At 49.8% G+C, this 21206-nt stretch overlaps 1 protein-coding gene across 2 annotated transcripts in view; it reads left to right on the top strand.

Annotated features, from left to right (window-relative positions):
- The window catches only part of PLXNA4 (plexin A4), a 451572-nt gene that overhangs the window by 415215 nt on the left and 15151 nt on the right, over positions 1-21206 (top strand). For both annotated transcript variants that reach the window (XM_024358047.3, XM_024358046.3), the window contains exons 25-30: positions 314-473; positions 11033-11136; positions 11686-11785; positions 12994-13184; positions 14408-14577; positions 18889-19101. In XM_024358047.3, the coding sequence (XP_024213815.3) occupies positions 314-473; positions 11033-11136; positions 11686-11785; positions 12994-13184; positions 14408-14577; positions 18889-19101 (938 nt within the window). The remainder of the gene's footprint in view (positions 1-313; positions 474-11032; positions 11137-11685; positions 11786-12993; positions 13185-14407; positions 14578-18888; positions 19102-21206) is intronic.

Genomic DNA, 21206 nt, shown 5'->3' with positions numbered 1-21206 from the left:
AGTGCTTCCACATGCTTGGGCATTGTCCCTTTGAAAAATCAGGATTTTAATGAAGTTTGTTCTGACAGGGAGTGAAGTGTGCAGCTCGCACTCCCTCAAGGACATTGAAGCCAAGGCATTGTCCTGCTTGCCCGGACAGGAAAGGGCAGTGGGCTTGGTGGGAGCACAGATGGCCTGGAGCCACCCTACTCCTCCCTAGCCCATCCTGGAGAGGACGAGCCATTCAGGACGGAATCCCAGGGTGCTGCTGGGGATCTAGGAGCTTTTCCTGCTACCCCATTTCATATGCCTCCTCTCCCCACCTTTCCTTCAGGTCCTGAGCTGTGTCAGCCCAGACAATGCCAACAGCCCCGAGGTCCCAGTAAAGATCCTCAACTGTGACACCATCACTCAGGTCAAGGAGAAGATTCTGGATGCCATCTTCAAGAATGTGCCTTGCTCCCACCGGCCCAAAGCTGCAGATATGGATCTGGGTGAGTAGGCTGTCCACCCAGGGGCTGTCCTTGTGGCTGCTCCTGAACACACCTCACCTTCTCCTGTCAGCAGAGGCAGGGCTGGGGTAGAGATCCGAGGGGGATAATCACTGGCTGGAGGGAGTCAGGCATGGCTGGACCCCCCCAGGAGCCCATGGGATTGCCTTCCTGGACTGCTTGGAATTGACCAGAGCTGGTCAGTGAACAGTTTGCAGAGAGGGGTCCACGGGCCACTTGGTAGTCTGTTGGTGATCTGCCTGGCAGGATATGCCTCTGGGGTCCTTTGAATAGCAGAGGGGTGGGAAATAAGGAGTCATATCTGGAAAGAAGGGGATTTAAGGGCAGAGTCCGCTAGTCTGAGCTCCTGCGGCCCAAGGTCCTGCCACCGCCTCTGTTGTTGCCTGAGGCTCTTCCCTTCTGCTCAGTTCCATGCCTATAATTTTTGCTGAATACCTACAGCTTGAGGGATCTGGGTCAGTGATAGAGAATGGAGAGAAAGTATAGGGAAAATGAGATATGACAGCCTGCTGGGGAGAAGTCTGACATTTTAGCTGTTACATGAATATATCTCCCAGCCTCTATAAACAAGGGCATGCTGGTTAGGGCCACCTGTACTTAGAGCCAGTTATGGTTTGCATAAGCATTTCATAGGATGCCATCCTGGGGAAATCCTCATGGGGAGCCCCAGGACCTGAAGAGGCCAGTGGGGAAGAGAGGTGGTTCCAGCCTTGTGGGCCAGCATCAAACACATCTAGATTTGAGTCCTGGTGCCGTCAAGTCCTAGCTCTGTGACCCTGGTCAAGTAACCTGTGTATGCCTTAGTTTCCTAGCTATAAATGGAGATAATCATAGTGCCTGCCTTGTAGTAAGAATTCAGTGAGATCATGCATGTAAAAGCGTCTTTAATGCAGTGTGTGATCCATCGTACACATTCAGTAAGTATTGGCTGCTGTCACTGATTATGAGGATAATACAAGGATACTGAGTGTGCCTGTTTGTTGATGCTGGCCATGGAGGGAGAAGCATTGATGTGTGTATGTGCTCATATCTGGAGATTCCTGGCAACATAGTGGTGGGAGGACCCCTCAGACGCCTCTAATCCATCCATCTGGCCTCTAAGCTGGCTTTGGCTAAGCCATCCAAGACAGACGGGCATCTATGCTATTTTCTAGAATCCAGAGGGAATTTTCATCGCCTCCCACTGCCTCACCCCACTCCCTCTGAATTCTGATGTCTAAAGAGTCTTAGGATCAGGAAGTTGTAGTAACTCCTCTAAATTCTCACTTCTTCATTTAACCCCATCTCCTCTCTCTTGGCTCTTGGCTGAAGGTGTTTGGCCCTGTGCTCTGAGCTTGGATATTGAGGGAGGGAGATTCGGTGAGCATGTGTCTCCCTCCACTGTGGAGGTGTCTCTGAGTATGCTGTTTCTGGGACACAGAGGAAGCCAATGTGTGATGGTGGTGGGGAGGGGTATGGGTGTGTGCTCACATGTGTGCCCTTAGAGCCAGACCAGACCTGTGTGTCTGTGTGCATTTGATTTGCTGCCATGAAGAGCCCACAGACTCATGGGGTGAGGAAACTGTTACGGCCCAGTGGGAGAGAGAACAGTTCCTGGAAGGAGGATTTTTGTGTTCCCCACGTCCAAACAATTGAGTGGAATACTCCTTAATGGGTTTTTCCAGGGAGAATTGAGTTTGGTAGTGGAACCAGCTAGCACCCACTGTTCCTTTGTTTCATCTGTGGGCCATATAGCAGGGGGCACCTTCAGCTTTGCAGGGTCCTTAATGCAATTTAGGTGGGAGGAGAGTCCAGACAGAGTGGGGCCAAGAGGGGGGTGTGTGATAGGAGCAGGCTCCTTCATGCTGGAGGCTGAGATTGCAAAGTTGTGCCAGAACACAGAAGGAGCACCTGCATGCAGCTGCATGAAGAGATGTGTGCTTCTGTGCTTAAGAATAGGTGATTTCCCATGGAGGGGCTCACAGAAGGCAGCCCCGTGAACTTTGTCCTGAGAGTCCCTTAAATCACTCCCTTAAAAAGCCTGGGAGTGTAAACCCAGCAAGGCAAGTCTTTTATGGGATGCAAAGCCTCCTGAAGCCAGAGTTCTAGACTATCTGGAGTGGAAACAGCAGCAGACAAAGCAGGCACAGTCACTCCTGCCACCTGCCATGATGAAAGGAAGCCCAAGAGCAGCTCTGCAACAAGGACCTGCCTGAGGGTGGCTGGTCTCCCCAGCCAGAGGCTGCACAAGCCAGGGAAAGGCTACCCGCTTCCCAGGGGAAACAGGTCTCCAGTGCTCACCATGAATGTTCAAGCTCCAGGCACCCAAACAAACAGAGATGATCCCTCTGCCATCACATTTGCTGCTGGGCCACACTTGGAGGAATAAGATCCCCACACCAGGGACAGATAGCAGAGAGAAACAAAGAGAGGCCTGGGGCAGTTTGAACCTCAGGGCCCCCTCTCACTGGGAAGGGGCATCACACTGAGCTGCTCAGCAACATCTCCCTGCTCAACCATGATGGGTGCTCTTCTGAGAAGTTCCCTTTTTTCCTTTTAAATCTAGAGTTTGGAGCTGCTTGCAAAGCTCTAGGCTTCTTCTTACCAAAGCTAGATTGCATCGCAAGAAAAATGGGGCCTCCTCAGAGACCCAAATGCTTTTTCCACACTATTCAATCACAGCCCCCATGGTGAGAGAGAAGCAAGGCAAGTTGTTCCCATCATGTAGGTGAAAGTGCTTTGAAAGCCTAAGAGCAATTTACAAATGTAAGGTGTGACTATTTATGCCAAAGGGACACATAGCACGTTGGCACTCACTCAGCCCCATGGGCTGGACAGGACCAAGACAGCACAGCATGCCCCCCGACTTTCTCCCCGCACCCGCTGTGCTTTCTTCTCCCACTGCTGAGGGCATCCAGCAAAGGCTGCCTTCCCTCTCCTGATGCCCAGCCCCTGGCACGGCAGGAGCACCCATCCCAGGCCAGCTCAGCAAGAAGCAAAGACATTTTGCACCACCCCGTCATTGTCCCAAGTAAATCCAGCCCAACCCTCCCCGCTCTTGCATGGCTTTTGGCTCCTGCCTGTCATCATCACTGTGGCCCCTGGCTTTGCCTAACTGCTCACTCCTGACATGTCTATTCATTGCTCCTCAGAGCTCATCAGAGCTCTCCCACTCCTCTCCCTCTACTCCCTCGCCAGACTTGTGCAGGCATTAAGGAGCCAAGATGGGAAACCGCGTTAGTAAGGATTCTCCAAAGAAATAGAAACAAGGGTTGTGTGAGCGTGTGCATCTGTGTGTGTGTGTGTGTGTCCAGAAACAGAGAGAGAGAGAGATTCATTTTAAAGAAGTGGTCATACGATTATGGAAGCTGGCAAGTTGAAAATCTGCAGGGTTGGCTGGCAGGCTGGAGACCCAGGGAGGAGGCAACATTGCAGTTCAAGTCTGAAGGCTGTCTGCTGGCAGAATTCCCACTTTCTCAAGGGAGGTCAGTCTTTTGTTCCAGTCAGGACTTCAACTGATTGGATGGGGCCCACCTACATTATGGAGAGAAATCTGCTTTATTCAAAATCCATCCTGATATAAATGTTAATTTCATAGAAAGACACCCTCACAGAAACATATCAAATAATGTGTGACCAAATATCTGGGTACTGTGGCCCAGCCAAGTTGACACGTAGAATTAACTATCCCAGGAACCGCAGGGCCCACCTTCACTGCAATGTGTTGGAAGCTGGGGAAGGACAGCGACCACAGCGGGAGGAGTTGGGACTGAGGCAGAGCTCTAAGGCACAGTGCCCAGGTAGCACTCCCCCTGCTACACGTGAGGCTGTCCCCACAACCAGGTTTAAAATGTCCCTTTCCACCCACAGGTATCTGGGCAGGGTAGGTACCTGTTTGCATCACTAAACTCTTCAACAAACACGAGAAGATCCTACCCTGTGGCCAGCTGTGTGCCAGGCTTGGAGGTGCCAAGGTGCCTAGGAGATGTTCCCCACTTCTTAGCAGACTAGCAGAGACAGTACATTTTTCTATCTGAACTAAGGAGCTTTTTTTCCTCCTCCCTTCACTCCTCAAGGGAAATCACTGGTGCCATTCTCTTCCCCTGCACAGATGGAGAATCTGCAGCTCAGTTCTCTGAGTTCTCACAGTGCCTGGGCCCAGGTTACACAGCAGGGAGGTGGAGGGAACTCCCATTCCCTTCACACGCAGTCTCCTCTGCGGCCCATTTCGTCTCCCCTCTGCCACTGTCCGTGACCTCCAGAGGTTCCTGTAGTTTAATGCAAATGCTCTATCAATAGCCCCCAGAACTCCACCACCCTCTTTCTGTCTTGCGGCTCAAGTCGAGCAAGCTGAAAGGATATATTTTTTCAAATAAGTAATTCCTGTAGGCAATAAAAAGATACACTATCTTCTGAGTGAAATATAAAGAGTTCACAGCAGCTGTCTCCCCAGTTTGCATTTTCCTCTGCACCTGATGGGAAGGGCAGATAAAGATAATGGGATTTTTCTTTCTTTTTTATTTCACCTCCCTCTCTCCCTGGAAGGTGGAAATGTAACAAATTGGATTGTGAGTGTGTCTGTCCTTTGTGCTTGGTGCCTGGAGCAGGGCATCCGGCTGCCGGGCAGAGCTGCTGCGAGAGAGGTCAGAGCTAGCAATTTTCTCTTGGTGCCATGCATATGAATGCCAGGGTCACCTTCCCTCCTTCCCACTGACACCACCTGCCTTCTAAACTCTTCTTTGACCCACCACACTGTCTGGAGCCATGCCAGAGCCCTGTGTTCCACATTCAAGAATATCTACTAAGTTCTAGCTTGTCTCTCTTAAATCAGGAAGCGGGGCTCAGCCTGCGTTTGCCTTTCGCTCTCCAGGCATCCCCAAATAGCAACAACTGACCAGTGCACAGCACTTTACAGTTTACAAAGATCTAGTACCTTCAGTGCAAATAATGCACTTCTATTCAGGAACTTCTTCTTTTAAGCACCAGGTGTCACACTTGCTGTCACAATAATTAAAAAAAAAAAAAAAAAAAAAAACCAGAACGTTTTTAGATGTCACCCCTCCTGCTCCCAGGTGAATTTTCTGACCTTTTTAGCAGATACACTCTGATCTTCTCTTGGCTCTCCCAGCTCTTCTCCGGTGCCTGCTCCCAGCACTTCAGCATGGCCAGGTGTTGAAGGTCTCAGGGCTCCCTGCCAGGTGTTTCCTTGGGTTTCACCTGCTGACAGGCGTGCAGAGCCATAGAATCTTGTCTCCCCCTACAGCCTCCTTCTCAGCCCGGGGTTTGGAGGGTGGAGTGGGCCCTGTGCAGTGCCGGTGTGTGCTCCTAGTGAGAACCTGTTCACAGTGCCCCCAAGGTAAGAAAAGGTGGCAGGGGTGGAGGTCCAGGCATGTGGTCATGAAGGTGGTCCTGCGTGGACTGTGCAGGTCGATTTTGCTGGCTCTACTTAGCCTGGTTAGTGGCTCCTTCCACCCTTTCCTTTCTTCAGCAGCCCTTCCTGAAGCTTCCTGGGATGGGTCTGAGGAGATATGATGATAGGAAGACTGGAAGTGGGGTTATTGCAAAGCCTGAAGGGTCCCCAGCCTGGTGGAAAAGGTGCATGTGCACATGTGTGTGTGCATGTGTGTGGGTGTGTACGTGTGTGTGTGTGTGCACATGTGTGAGTGTGCATGTGTGGGTGCCCTTGGGCCCACCTGCATGTCTACACTGTGAGGGCCAGAACTATGAGGTGCTGTGCACCCTGGGGAGAGTTTGCCTCTCAGCATGGCACCTACTGGTAGGTAGGGGACTCTTCAAGAGCCAGGCCAATGGGGTCCTCCATGCAAGCATCTCCTTCCAGGTTGGCCTGTGGAGGATCTCTTTCCTATCTATGCCTCAGCTTCCCACTGCCAATTACATGGATCTCCACACACTTGGAGGCAGGCCAGGGTCCTCCTACCTCTCCCCTTCCTAGAGACTCTGCAAGCATGACCTGGCCATCTTCTGAGCGTCCCTGAAACCCACACCCCTGCCCCACCACCTTCACTTAGGTCCTCGCTGCCACTTCTGCTTTGGACAAAGGTGGCCATCCCGACAGGGCTCATGCCTCTTTGCCCCTCTAATAATGCTCTCCTCTCCTTATCCCCTCCCCGCTCTGTCTCCCTGGCCTCAGCTCAGCTCCAGACACCTTGGCATGGCATGCTGGATCTTTCTTAACTTAGCTCCTGACCTCCCTACACCTCTCCAGCCTCTCAACTTTCTCCTGCTCAGACTCATCGATCCCTTGAACTACAACATGAGTGCCACCTTTGGACCAGAACACTTGTCCCCCTGGCCAGCCAGCGAACGCCTACTCATGCTTCACAGTTTAACCTGGGCAGCCCTTTCCCACCAGTTCCCCATAGCTCCTCTTCCCTGTCTCACCCCTGCCCTGACCAGCAGGCTCTTGCACAGCCTCTCCACACAAGGAGTCTTCAAGGGCAAGGGCTTATGTTTTATTCCGTTTCCTTGTTTAACTACCTCTCATGCCCAGTTGGCCATGCCCAGCACACTGGGGGCACATGGCAAGTGTTCTTTGATGAATGAGTGAGCGTGGAGCTGCAACACCTCCTGGACATGGATTCTCACCACAGAGACTGCAGGAGATGCGTCTTGTGAGATGGGACTGTAGGTGTCCTCTTTTGTAGGAGAAGGTGTTTGTGAGGAGTCACTCTGCCCCAGGATTTGCTACAGCTCTCTCTGAGTTCAGCATCTCATAGCATTTGATGCCTGGGAGGTATTTTCCAGCTTCTCACTGTGCCCCACGGGCAGGCAAAAAATGCCCAAGAGGCTCAGCCTTCACGGGAGGATGCTGGCCATTGGCTGAGCTATGACATTGCCTCTTGGCTGTCCTAATGTGGTCACCTCCTACAGAGCAAGGTAGAGACTCAAAAGAGAGATATTTTTAGTGACATTTTTTATAGGCAAGACAGAAGGAGCCCATCTGGTGAAAAGAGGGCTGGATCAAGCACTGGGGGACCTGGGTTCTATTTATTTTCATTACTGGTATTAAAACTAAGCACACATTGAATATGCAACAAAGCACAAAGTTAGATACCGCCCTCACAGAGGGCCTCCTGAGGCTGATTCAGCCAGTCGTGCACACCGTGAGGGGACCAGGGTGCTGGCCTTCATATCTAAGGTGGCAGGGCTGTCTCATCCTCAGCTGACTCAACCTGACCTTGGGATCTTTACTTCTGGGGTGGGGATGAGATTTTATGAGCCCAGCCATGCAGCTTAGGAGAGGGCACTGTTCCTGGGCTAGAGGGAAGCCACCTGCGATGGCCTTTGACCTTGGCTTTTCCTGGCCCCTGCTTTACTCAGTAGAGCTCTATGGCTCAGATTTCTATTGAGAGAAGGTCAGGAAGTCGTGCAAGAGCACTCCAGAAAGCTGAGCCCATGCCCACTATCTGATCTTCTTGAGACATTCCATGATGAGCCTAGGGAAAATAGAGACCATAACTGGCCTGAAGAAGGGGTTTCAGGAAAGGAAGGAGGGCAGGTAAGTATGGAAGTGAAAGTGGGTTCTGGCCAATAGGGTAAAAGTAAGGAATTTGGGTAGAGAAGAGTGACATTAAGGAGTGGCTTTCCTTGTCAGCCTACTTGAATTATTCTGTGCCAGGGAATGTGGGGCTGCCCGCCAGTTATACTCCACCCTCTCTCCTCCATTCTGGGTTCAGCTGGGTGGGCTACTTGTGATCCTTGCTTCTTTCCTGAAAGCCTCAGGGATGGAGCTGCCCACACCAGCTGCCCGTCAGTCTGGGCTCTCTTTCATCAGGACTAAGTTGTAGATGCTACAAAACAACAATTTCAACTACTACCTTCTTTTTCTTCTTCCTCTCCTTCCCCTTCTCCCCCTCCCTCTCCCCTCCTCCTCCTCCCTCTCCCCTCCTCCTTTCTCCTCCTCCTCCTTCTTCTTCCTCTTCCTTCTCCTTCTTCTTCCTCTTCCTTCTCCTTCTTCTTCTTCATCTTCATCCTCTTCTTCCTCCTCTTCTTTTTCCTCTTCGTCTTCTTCCTTCTCTTCTTCTTTCTCCTTTCTTCTTATTCTTTCACCTTTCTGATATTTCAGAAAAAAAGCACATAGCAATTTTTTTCTGTCTAGGACATAACAAAATAATAGGCTTGAGAGATCTAAAAGCAAGCTAAGTGTACTTCTTGATTCCAGCCCCCTCTCTCCATGTTGGCTTTTGGGGAAACATTCCTGACTTTTTGAGATAATTCCCAAGGAGACATGACCATGCTCTACCCAGTCTTTTTGGATAGGGGCATGGAGGTAGGTGGACTCTCATTCTCATAATTTCCGGGCATGACTCAGCCAGGGTTATTGAGTATGGCCACCCAGGCTGTGCGCTGCACAGCTCTAAGGGGAATTGTGCATCATGGAGGAAGACCTGCCCTGGGGCCCAGAATCAGTCACCAACTGTCATTGCCTAGTTGGCCAGGCCATGTGGTTTATTCATTCACATGCTCCTGAGATGTGCTACAATTCTTTATCAGCAAGCAGTGCCCTTGCAGCTGCTAAGCTAGAGGGCTGTCTCTCCACTGGCACCTTCTCCTTCTAGTCCTAGCAAGCCCCATGGTCACTTCAGTGGAGGAGACTCCCTTGGGCCCAGCCAGAGGACTTAGTGTCCAGAGCTGAGTTCATTGCATCCCTCTCCCTACCCCAAATATGAGGAAAGCAGAATGCTGGCTCTTTTTTTTGTTGTGCCCCAAAGCTGTTCCTCCACCCCTATGTAGCCTCTGACTTAACCAGGTGCCGCTCACCATGCAAGTGGGGGAGGCTCACTGCCGTATACTCCCCAACCCAGACTGGTGCCCACCAGCATCCAACTGCACGGCACATCAGCTGTCTGGCCAGCTTGGAGAGATTCCTCTTCCTTTGCTCCAACCACTCAAAAGTGCATGCATGCATACCTCCATAAAATAAAAAACAAAACAAAAAACTTAAGAAAAAAACAACACAATAACAAGCAAAAACACTAGTGACCAGATACCTCAGTGAGGCATTTTCCCCTTTGCCTATTAGTCTAACCACCCCAGACCATAATCACCATGAGCAATCCCAGCTGTGACATCCACAGGACTAAGGGATGGATGGTCCCCAGAGACTTCTTGCTCCAGTGAACAAGCATGTAGTCCCTATGCTTTCATTCCTTTGACCACCTGACATGACGCTAAGCTCTAAATCAGGCAGCAGGGAAGCCCCAGGGACTGGAGGCAAGGGGCTTAGATTTTAGGAGCATCTCTGCTATTCCAAAGGGCATGCCATCTGTGAAATGGGGTTGGCAGCACAGACCACAACAAATACACAATGCAGGGAGGAATTGGTGCTCTCTGCCACAAATGTGGCTGGTCATGGACCAGCCTTGGCAGGAGGGAAACGAGGAAGAGAATCTGAACATGTGGCTCTGTGAGACATAGGAAGAAATCCCTGGTGGGTCAAGCAGTGACTGCCAGGCCACTTAATCCAGCAACTAACGACACTCTGAACGAGCCCAGCATTCTTTGCACATTTCAGAAGTATCAGCATCTGAGAGGCATTGAGCAGGATCTGGGCTGCCTGGAAACCAAACGTCTGGCTTCTTGGCTGGAACACATGTTGCATTTGAATTTAAGAGGCTGTTTTTCCTTTCTGGTGTATGTCCATGAGAATGGTATGTGTGGATGCGTGAGCTCATACATGTGTGTGCTGCATGAGTTTATGTGTGTCTGACATGCACATGGATTTTCATGTGTGTACATTTCGAGATAGGAATGTGCACTTCTCCACCTACACGTGATTTGTACCAAGTATGGTGGTGGGGATTTGGTTGATGAGAAACAGCCTCCCATTTCCATGTGTGATCCATCAGTAAGCCCATGTATTGTAGGTGTTTGGACCCATGAGAATAATATGGGGATGTAAATATATCCTTGTAACATCAAACAATTAGGTGTTGGATAGATTACAACGTTGATATCATTTACATAAACTTTGCAGGGAATGGGATGTTCATGGGCGTGAGAATGGGTTTTGCTGATGTTTTCCACACTCTTTGACCCAATATCCCTGACAAGGGTGACACACCTGCCAGTTTCACCCTGTAGGATACACCCCTGGAACAGGTCTGGGGCTGTTCAGTGACTGAGCCTGCAGCTCTAAGAGATTCCGAACAAGTCACGCTACCACAACTATGCCACTTTGCATTTGCCTCATGCTTTGTCAAAGCTTAGTGTTTTATTATGTGCCTCTTTTGTTTGGCCAATACTTTTTGAGCACCTACTTTTTACAGATGTAGCCATTCATAGCAAGCAGATGGGCAAGGGTGGATAAGTGATGTTAGCCCCATTTTGGTCACATAGTTTGTTGGGCTCAGAACCAGAACTGGAACTCAGGGCCTCTCTGCGTTGAGAGCTTTGGCACTCCATTTTCGCAGGAGCATGTGCTAGCACTTGCAATGGATACACCCTTGAGCTAGCACTGCATAGGTACCTACACAGAGTCCTCAGCTTCCCCACAGGGGGGGTCATAGGGCCTCTCTGAGACACCACCGCTCTCTTGGCAGAGTGGCGACAAGGAAGTGGGGCAAGGATGATCTTGCAGGATGAAGACATCACCACCAAGATTGAGAATGATTGGAAGCGACTGAACACACTGGCCCACTACCAGGTGAGGGGAATGTGGAAAGGGGAGGAGCTAGCCAACTACAAGTCGCTTGCCCTGGAAATCATTGCCCTGGAATAACAGGGCTAGACACCAAGTCCCTCACCAGCACTCCATGTTCCCTTAGTGATCCAGAGGAAATTGGTGTCTCTCAGCCAAGAAACCAGGAAACCCTGACCTCTTTGGAGATAGCATCCTGACATGCACACTTTCTGCAGGGCAGAGTCCCCAAGGAAGGCTCCAAGGAAGGCTCTCCTGAGAAGTTCCTCTGGGCATTTAAGGCTGGGTCATCTTCCAGGGAAGCACTGGGATTGAGAATGCTAGGGAGGAGCTCTTGCCAGAAGTTACTCCAAGAGAAGCCACAAAACTGAATACTTGTCAGTATCCAGATCTGTGTCTTGTTCTGCTCCAAGGAAAGCTGACAGCCTCCAAAGTCCCCTAGTTCTCCAGCAAGGCACCAATTTCCCCTTAGTGCCAAGTTCATCATGATTTGTCCTTATTTCCTGGAGTGGCAGAGCGGCTGTGCCTAGGCCCTGAGAAGCTTTTTCCCTGTAGGTGCCAGATGGTTCTGTGGTGGCATTAGTGTCCAAGCAGGTGACAGCCTATAACGCAGTGAACAACTCCACCGTCTCCAGGACCTCAGCAAGTAAATATGGTAAGATCCCACCGAGTGTCCCAGGGAGGCCCGGGTGTCCTGAGCAGCTGTTGTCATGACAGCAGCATAGCCAGAAGGCAGGAGACTCTTGGAGAGGGGAGATGGGGCATCAGGCAGGCTGACCATCAGGGAAGAGAGCCAGGTGGGGGAAGGGGACCCTGGTTTCAGTCAGGCACTCTGATGAATAAGCAAGACCTTCATCCACGAGCAAAAGAAGTAAAGCCAACTTTCATGAATGTCTTCCAGGCTGTGTGATAGCTATTATCTCACATCATGTTCATAACAATCTAGTGAATTAAATAATTATTATTTCCCCCTATTATGCAGATTAGTACATTATAACTCAGGTGCACAGAGGCTAAATGATTTGTAAGAGCCACTGTTATTTTGCAGTGGAGTGCAGGTACAGACCAGGTGCGAGGCTCTGCAGTGGTGGGGAGAGGGTGCTGGAGGTGGGGTAGAAGCCAGAAGGAGCCCTGTTCTGCCCTATCTGTGTGCTTCGGGGCTAGTCATCTGACCACTATGAGCCTTGGTTATTTATTTATTTACCAGAAGAAGAGACTGAAAAATCTACCGACTGAACAGGATCGTTCTAGATAATAAATAGATGAATACAGAGAAGAGTGCCTGCACACAGTAGGACCGCCATTTCTTTTTCCTGCTCAGTACTCACTTCACAACACTTCACAAACACTGGCAGGAGTTTCAGCAAATAAACAGGAATAATTGGCACAGGCCAGAGGGGAGGACAGACGAAGGTGAGCAGGTTACCCAGCGATTACTCATCCGATCAGCGGTTATTGAGGGAGACAGGCTACCTGCTCTTAAGTATGTACTTAATTGGCTGCACAGAACACATCCTGAGACGTGACTTGAGAACTCTTACAAGGAAAAGCATTAAAAAAGTACAGGCTTATATTTTTACAAATTGAATAATTAAGGGTTGACACGATGCAGAGTACAGGAAGAAGGGGGAGATCTGAGTGGGTAGAATTAGCCACAGATAGTTTCCTGGAGGTGGTGAGAAAGGCATCCCAGTTTCAGGGAATGCACCAAACCAAGGCAAGGTGACAGCACCGGCCAATGGCAGGAATGATCAGACAGACAGACAGTCGTTGGCTTCTGCCGGAGCAAGGGATGCATGGTAAGGTGATGGGCTAAGGCCGTGTGGCCTCACATATGTCGGGGGGTGATCCTTGCCTTGGCAGAAAACATGATCCGGTACACGGGCAGCCCCGACAGCCTCCGCTCACGGACACCTATGATCACTCCTGACCTGGAGAGTGGAGTCAAGATGTGGCATCTAGTGAAGAACCACGAGCACGGAGACCAGAAGGAGGGGGACCGGGGGAGCAAGATGGTGTCTGAAATCTACCTGACCCGACTCCTGGCCACTAAGGTATCAGACTTGAGAACTGGGTGCAGGGAGCCCAGAGGCTATGGAGAGGGACTTCATCAGCCCACAGAAATGCCAGAGTAGCCAGTACCCAGCATTCATGCTGGTGCCCACTCTATTACCCACCCCAGGAGGCACTGCTGACCATTCCCCGTACCGAACCTCAGAATCCTTCTCAATCCAGAACTCCAGGCAAACCCTGCCAATACATCAGTGTTGGCATGCAATCTGAAGATTTGTTTCTACCCCTTCTCCATGCCCTTCTGAAATACTGAGACTCTAACTGCCTCTTTTCACATTCTTCTGCCATGCCTTATAAAAGAATGATTTCTTCTCTGGGGTATCATCTACAATCTCAAGTTGGGGAAGTCGGGGCTCCATCACGACTTCCCAGGCACCATATATATATATATATATTTTTTTTTTTTGAGACAGAGTCTTGTTCTGTCACCCAGGCTGAAGTGCAGTGGTGCAATCTCTGCTCACTGCAACCTCCTCCTCCCAGGTTCAAACAATCCTCCTGCCTCCCAAGTAGCTGAAACTACAAGCATGCACCACCACGCCTAGCTAATTTTTTTTTTTTTTTTTTTTTTTTTTTTGTATTTTTAGTAGAGGTGGGGTTTCACCATGTTGGCCAGGCTGGTCTTAAACTCCTGGCTTCAAATGATCCGTCCGCCTCAGCCTCCCAGAAGTTGGGATTACAGGCATGAGCCACTGTGTCTGACCTCCGGCACCATTTCTAATCCTGGTTCTGGGGACGTTGCTTGCCTGCAGTGCTAGTCTTTCACTCCTGAGACTGGGCTCAGCTCTGCTCTCTGCAGAGCCAAGTGAGTCACTGTTCATTAGCCAGTGTGAGTAATGCCCAAACAAAGCCAGCAGATTGTGTTTGTCTGCTCTGACCAAGTGAGTGTTCATTAGCATTTGTGAAAAGTGCTAAAATAACACCGCCAGAGGGTGTTCAACCAAACCGTGTTGTTGGCAGAGGAAGCCTTACGTAGGTCCAGTCATCAGTGTTATATCTCTTTTCCATGTGCAGGGGAAATTTAAGGCTGTTAGAGACAGATGAAATGGGAAAAAATGATTTAATGCATGGACTTACCCAATTTTACCCAAGTAGGGTGGGCTGTATACCATCCTCCCCTGCCTAGGTCTGTGAGGCAGGTTTTAAAAGCCATCCTCAGAACTACGTGAGTTGAGCCGTGTCTGGACGTATCCTGCCTCTCCAGGGCACACTGCAGAAGTTTGTGGATGACCTCTTTGAGACCATCTTCAGCACGGCACACCGTGGCTCTGCCCTGCCCCTGGCCATCAAGTACATGTTTGACTTCCTGGATGAGCAGGCTGATAAGCATGGCATTCATGATCCGCACGTCCGCCATACCTGGAAGAGCAATTGGTGAGTGAAGGGAGGGCAGGGGGCACATCTGGAGCCCTGAGCCCACCCAGCCTCAAGTCAATGGTGGTGGGACTCTGGGCCTCCAGGAGAAGGGCTGGCCAGAGCCTGTTTTCATCAGCAGGGACTCTGAGCAGGCACATTCTCTGGTCCTCCCCATCTACTCTTCCTAGATTTTTGTGCTCACTCCCTCTCTTACTTCCCTCTAGTCAAATCTGTCTGTGCATCTTTCTTTCCTATCACTTAGTCAGTTAACAAACATTTATTGAACCAGCTGAAGAAGCAAGAAATAATATGCCAAATGTCACGGCCAGGACACTCTCCCATCCAAGTACCTCCTGGGTGCCTGTGATTATGCTAGACACTGGGCTAATCAGACATGGCCCTGCCCTCAATGAACTGACAGATGAGGGTGAGAGGCAAGGAAGTCTGCTGGTGTGGGACAAATGCTATGGAAGATGGAGGATGTGTCGTGTGCAACCAGATCTTAGAAGGGCAATGTCTAACAGTGACTTGCAAGCAGTTTTGAAACACACTTAGGAACCAGCCAGGTGAACAAAGGGCATTCCTATTCTATTCAAGCAATTGCTGTCTTCTCTTTTCCAAGCTCTGTGTGGTGAAGAGACCTGCCCTTAACCACTATGTCTTCCTTTGAGACAACAGGATTCTCCAAGTACTAATTGACACTGTAGGTGTTCTCCCCTATGATCCCCTCTCTCCTTTTAACATGGATCATCCTTCCTTTCACTTGTGATTAATTTGTATTTCAGGCTGAAATTTCAAGATCGCACATCAGTATTCAGCACTTAGTATGGAAGCTTGCATAAAGCTGGGTCTCAATAATTATTGATGAGATGCAGAGCCAAGGTGGTCTCTGGTTGAGAGCTCTACCTGAGGCAAAGCTGGCTTATCCTTTGTCCCATCGCTTCCAGAACTGCCTCCCTGTAGCTTTTCCAGATCTTCTTCCCCAGATCATTCTTCTGAGGCAGTGTGGGCCTGTTGCCCAGCACCAACAACTGCCAGGATGGGCAAGGCATTAGGGCTCAGCCAAGCACCCTGGCACCTAGCCCTGGGCCCCAAAGCAATGCACAGATGAAGGCAGAAGTCAGGCTTTGGTACCAAAACTGTATTCAATGTAGTATACTCTGGCTCCTCATTGTCTTCACCGGGAGAAGAGACTATCCCTGCTGAATGTGAAAAACCAGGCAGGAACCAAGTTTGAGACCACAGAACCAAAGCATGGGGTTTGCTCCCATATTAACTCCTAGTGAGAGAAGACCTTCGTTCTGGGGTTCTTCCAACCTTTCTGAAATAAGACTCAAAAATCTAGATTGCTCACTCAGTGTAGCAAAACTTTGTGATGCGATTTCCTCCTTTGAAAGCTGTGCTGGGTCTGATATCTCCCAGGACCTGCCTTTAGGTAAGATGCGTTTAACTCTTCTAGACTTCTTGGCGTGACTACTGGGAGCTGTTCAGTGAGGCATGTCCCCAGCCTACCAATCTGCTTCTGTTAGTGAGTCTTCCTACTTACTGCCTCCATTGAATGTTAGCAGCCTTCAGGAAATTAAAAAAAAAAAATGCTCTGCCCAGAACTTCTCTTGGTCCTAGCTGGAGAAAGTTGGGTCTTTCTAAACGTTTCGACCTGCTTTTAGTAGCACATTGCAAGAATATCACCTACAATGGTATCTAAACCATTTGTTTTCACTCCATCCCTCCTGCTGGGGCAAGGCCACCTCCAGGGGTGCCATAATGTCCTTGGAGTGGAGCCAAATCTTCTTGGATGCCAGCTCTTGCAAGTACTCAGGTCTGAGCAAAGGAAATCCCAGAAAGTAGACAGTTTCCCCCAACCCTGAGGACACTTTCCCCCAACCCTGACTTGATCTGTTGCTATGCTGAGCAAGACACAGTCTGGGAATTTTAAGATCTGCATATTGACTTGGAGTTAATTGTCTCTGATGGAAAAGTGATTTTTTTTTTTATTCCTGGCCCAAGGTGTAACCCACCCTCTCCCCACCCTCTTCTTCCACAGTTCCCTACCTCTTCTCTTTTAAATAAACCTCCTGCTCATTTAGCCTGAGTGGCTGCAATCAACCAGAGATTAGTGCCACCACTAATGTTAATAATATGCTAATATTTCATTAGGCGGGAACCTCAGGTGGGTGCTGTGGCTTCCCTGTTTGCTGTGCCTGTCAGCAAAACTGGCTTGAGGACCGGGAAGCATAGGGAAGAAACAACCGGCAGAGCAAATGTGGACTCCCAGAGTCCCTATCCTTGGTGTAACTTGTGGAACAACAGGAAGATGTAAACAGAGATTTCGTTAGCTGGGAAGTCGTGAGTCCTCCATTCAGGGCTCTAAGCCCAGCTGTCAGGAAGGCTGGGCAGCTGGAGTGACCCCTACTTTCACCTGGGTGTTGTGGCTCTCTGAGCTTTCCCGGGTGCCATCCCATTATTTCCTATTAGGGATTTCCAGGGATGAAGCAAACACCGCCAAACATTGTCAGACCTCAATGCTGCCTGCCTGAGTCCCGCCCTGCACACTTTGTAGGAACTTAATAGATCCTTGTCGACTGATTGGCAGTCTTGAACATTAGGTTTTCCTGTATTAATAGCATTTGTTATTTGTACATGCTGGCTGCTGGGAGATAGAACAAGTATAGAAATATTGTACTGGTTCTATTGAAATGATGTAATTCAAAGAATTTAAGTTCTAACGAGCAAGCCAAACACATAATGAATATTCTAACTATTACCATCAGTGAGAACAACAACCAAAACAATAAAACATCAGGGGAAATGGCAGGAGGCAGAGGTGGGAGCAGAGGAAAGAAGTAAGCAATCCCTTTCATGGTGCCTAGCCCTCTTTCCCACCTGCGTCCAAGCAGGCTGGTTGGAAGCCGTAGGATTATAGCCCGCAGGGCTGGCTACAGCGAAAAGGGGCAGAAGGTCCCAGGATTGGGACATTATAAGCAACAGGCTTACAATAGCAGACTGCAGGGCACACTTTTCCCTCTTTGTCTTTGTTAATGCAGATTTCCTGTCTGCAGCCCATCCTCCACCCCCTTCCTCCAGGCCTCACCCTGCTAAGAAACACACAGGCCAGGCACAGTGGCTCACGCCTTGTAATCTCAATACTTTGGGACGCAGAGGTGGGCAGATAACTGAGATCAGGAGTTCAAGATCAGCCTGGCCAACATGATGAAACCCCATCTATACTAAAAATATAAAAATTAGCTGAGTGTGGTGATGGGTGCTTGTAGTCCCAGCTACTCAGGAGGCTGAGGCAGAAGAATTGCTTGAACCCGGGAGGCAGAGGTTGAAATGAGCTGAGATCGCCCCACTGCACTCCCGCTTGGGTGACAGAGCAAAACTCCATTGAAAGAAAGAAAAAGAGAAAGAAAAAGGAAAGGAAAGGAAAGACACAAGTTTTAAAACTCCCACCATCAAATGCCCCCTTTGTGAAGGCATTCTGGACACTGCCCTCTGGGTAGGCTTGATGCTTCCCTTGGTCCCATGCTGGACCCTACACATCCCTGGTCCTAGCACCAACAGTCCTCCCGGCATGTAGTTGGTTTCATGTCTGCCTTTCCATGAACCCACCAGAATGCAGGCTTCTTGAGAGCAGAGGATGTGTCTCATTCATCACTGTATCCCCAGTTGCAAGCACAGTTCCTGGTGGGCAGGAGGTGCCAACTGGAGGGGGAGGGAATACGATGGGGCCCATGAGGTGGGTGAATGTGGGGTTTCAAGCGTGCCAGCTTAGAAATGAAAAATCAGTCAGCTACACTGTACTTCTCAGCCCCAGTAGGAGTAGACTGAGAGGCCCAGGCAGGGAGGAAGGGTGTGACTTCTGCCAAGTCATACAGTAGATGGCAGAGAGTCAGACACAAAGCCTAGATTCCAAGCAATTCCTTACAGTTTGCCAACTAGTTGCTCTTGTACCAGGCTTAGGAGCAGACAGACAGAGAGTTAGAAATTCCACTTTATAGCATACATCATGGCTGCCTTTTAGACCAAAGGGAAGATGATGAGCCCTGCCATCAAGGCTGGGTATCAAGTCCTCTCAAGTACCTACCAACATTATATCTCTGGATGAATTATTCAGCCTTGCCAGTCCTCAGTTTCCTGGAAGGTAAATTGGGGCCCTGCAGACCTGCCTCACCTCCCTTCCCTGGCACATCCCATCCGCAGCAGAGAGAAGGCTCTTAAGTTCTATTAGTTCCCCAGGCTTCTCTCCTTCTCCAGAGACCCCTCCTACCCACACCACAGCGCCACTGCCCTGTCTCTCCTGACCTTCTGCCTCTTCCTTCCACACAGCCTGCCCCTGAGGTTTTGGGTCAACATGATCAAGAACCCGCAGTTTGTGTTTGACATCCATAAGAACAGCATCACAGACGCCTGCCTCTCTGTGGTGGCTCAGACCTTCATGGACTCTTGCTCCACGTCAGAGCACCGGCTGGGCAAGGACTCGCCCTCCAACAAGCTGCTGTATGCCAAGGACATCCCCAGCTACAAGAACTGGGTGGAGAGGTGAGTGCTGGGCCACGGAGCCAAGTCAGGGCCCCTTGCTGGAGCCAGCAGCTCCCTCGACAAAAGGTCCCCTCCCCATCAAAAACCAGCTGCGTTTCCAGATGAGTCATTCACAAAGCCTAATCCTGCCACTGCAACACCCACACCCCCAAGTCCCAGTGCTGCTCTCCCCTGAAACCAGAATAGGAAAACTTGGCCAGAGGTTGCCATGGTAGCTCAGCTTCCCTAGATAACAGGCCCTGGAGCCTAGTGGCTGAAATGTCTTCTAGGCCCAGAAAGGAGATGTGGCTCCCAGCTCTAATCTTCACCTCCCACCCCCCAAAAAATAAATAAAAACTGTCATCATAACACTTCAAGGGGCCAAACTACATCATTGCTGCAGAAAAGGCTGGAGGCCGCTACCCATCTGCTCCCATCTGGCTGGCAGTTTCCAGCATTCACTGGGGATATCTTTGTCACTGTCTGAACAGTTTCTCACTCTCTCCATCCCTTGACTCTTGCATGAGCTCTTAATGCCCTGGTTCTTGCAGCGTTGTGATCAAATCCCAGTGTCCTGCAGAGCTCTCGTGACTGAAGGTCCCCCTATCAGCTGCAGGGCTGGGCTCTTCCTAGGGCAGTGCTGACTCATGGTAAAGAAGGTTAATGGTTTGTCTGAGCCACATCAGCTCCATACGCCAAGCACCTGAACTAAGCAACCAGCTGAAGCTTTATTTATTCATCACAGAAGCCCTGTACTAAGGAGAGGACAGGAACTATAAGCTCCTTTTATGCCATGAAGGTGAAGAAATATACATGCAGAATGGCTAAGTAATCTGCCCAAGATGATTTAAAGAACCAAGATGAAACTAGATCCCAAGCCTCTTAGCTGACTCCCAAATAACCTTCCTACTTATTTGCGTTACTTTCAGACAGGGCCTCTGCCAACCCATATGGTGCCTCTGTATGGTTTAAGAAAGATGCCCCTTCCTACAGAATGAGGTAGCCCCACACCAAGTGCGTAGTTTGCTGAATGATGGGCTTTGTCACCCCCAGCTCATCCTCTTGTAAAAGTACCTTTGTGCAGTGAATAACCTGCACAACTCTACAGGGCAGTCCTGCATTTAGACTTTCTCTTAATTCTAAGTAGCTTAAATATAGGAAACCTAGAGGGAAGCTCAGATATGGTGCCTTTTTGAAGAGTAAAAGAGTCCAGAAGGTGTTCTTGACTTGGTGACAAAATGAACTTTATCATTTTGCCTATGATAGAGACAGCCTCTGTCTTTATACTTGAAAATTGCCTTCCCTTATAAAAAGGAAATAACTAAGAGGGAGTAGCGTCCTGGCCACCTCAGTGCATTAGTGTCACTAAAAGGGTTTGATTTTGTTCTTCCCTCTCCCCTCTGCTCTTTGATACCCTCTCCTCCTTTCCTACTGATGCAGGTGGTGGACATGCCACCCCGGCTGTCCAAAAGGAAACTAACTCTTTTGTCCTAGTGTCTGATTATGTCTGAGTCACCTAGACAGGCTCTCACCTCCTGCTATGTAGGCAGTGGCTCACTCTTCCAACAATAGAGCTGCCAGGAGCAGGCCCTCCAGCCCCTCCCATGTGGACAGCCAATTCTTCAGCAGGGAGAGGGGGAAGAGGCAGCAGCTGGGCTGTTGTTCATCCGAGTGCCACAGTGTCATTGTGATAGTGCCCCAGGCAGGGAAGGGGAAACCAGGGCTGTGAAGGGCTGGGAACATTTATAAAGTGTCTGCATAAAGGACACTTCCCAGGAACAGGCTGCGTAGTCAGAGCTGAGGCTCATGCATGGGCTGAGCAAGTGGTCTCCTTTCTGCTTGGCGCTCAGTGAGGTTTGTGCCATGCAGCTGCTGCAGGTCACAAGTAAACTCAGTCCATTGGGTTATTTTTAGGAGTGATTTGATGGTTTCCATTTCCTATCCCGCTCGTTTCTTAGCAACCACTGACACTTTCAAGAAAGTCATCTTTCACTTACTTGAAGCCCCAAATCTTTTCTCCTTTTCGGGACCGGGGTACAGAGACAGACAGATCGAGAAAACAGCACAGACAGGGCTGAGGTCAAGCCCAGAGTTCTTCTTCACTTGGTGATGGAGGGACAAGTCCA

This window comes from Pan troglodytes, chromosome 6 (genome assembly GCF_028858775.2).
Source record: "Pan troglodytes isolate AG18354 chromosome 6, NHGRI_mPanTro3-v2.0_pri, whole genome shotgun sequence".
In the NCBI taxonomy this organism is placed as follows: Eukaryota; Metazoa; Chordata; class Mammalia; order Primates; family Hominidae; genus Pan; species Pan troglodytes.
This window is presented reverse-complemented; position numbering and strand designations above follow the sequence as displayed.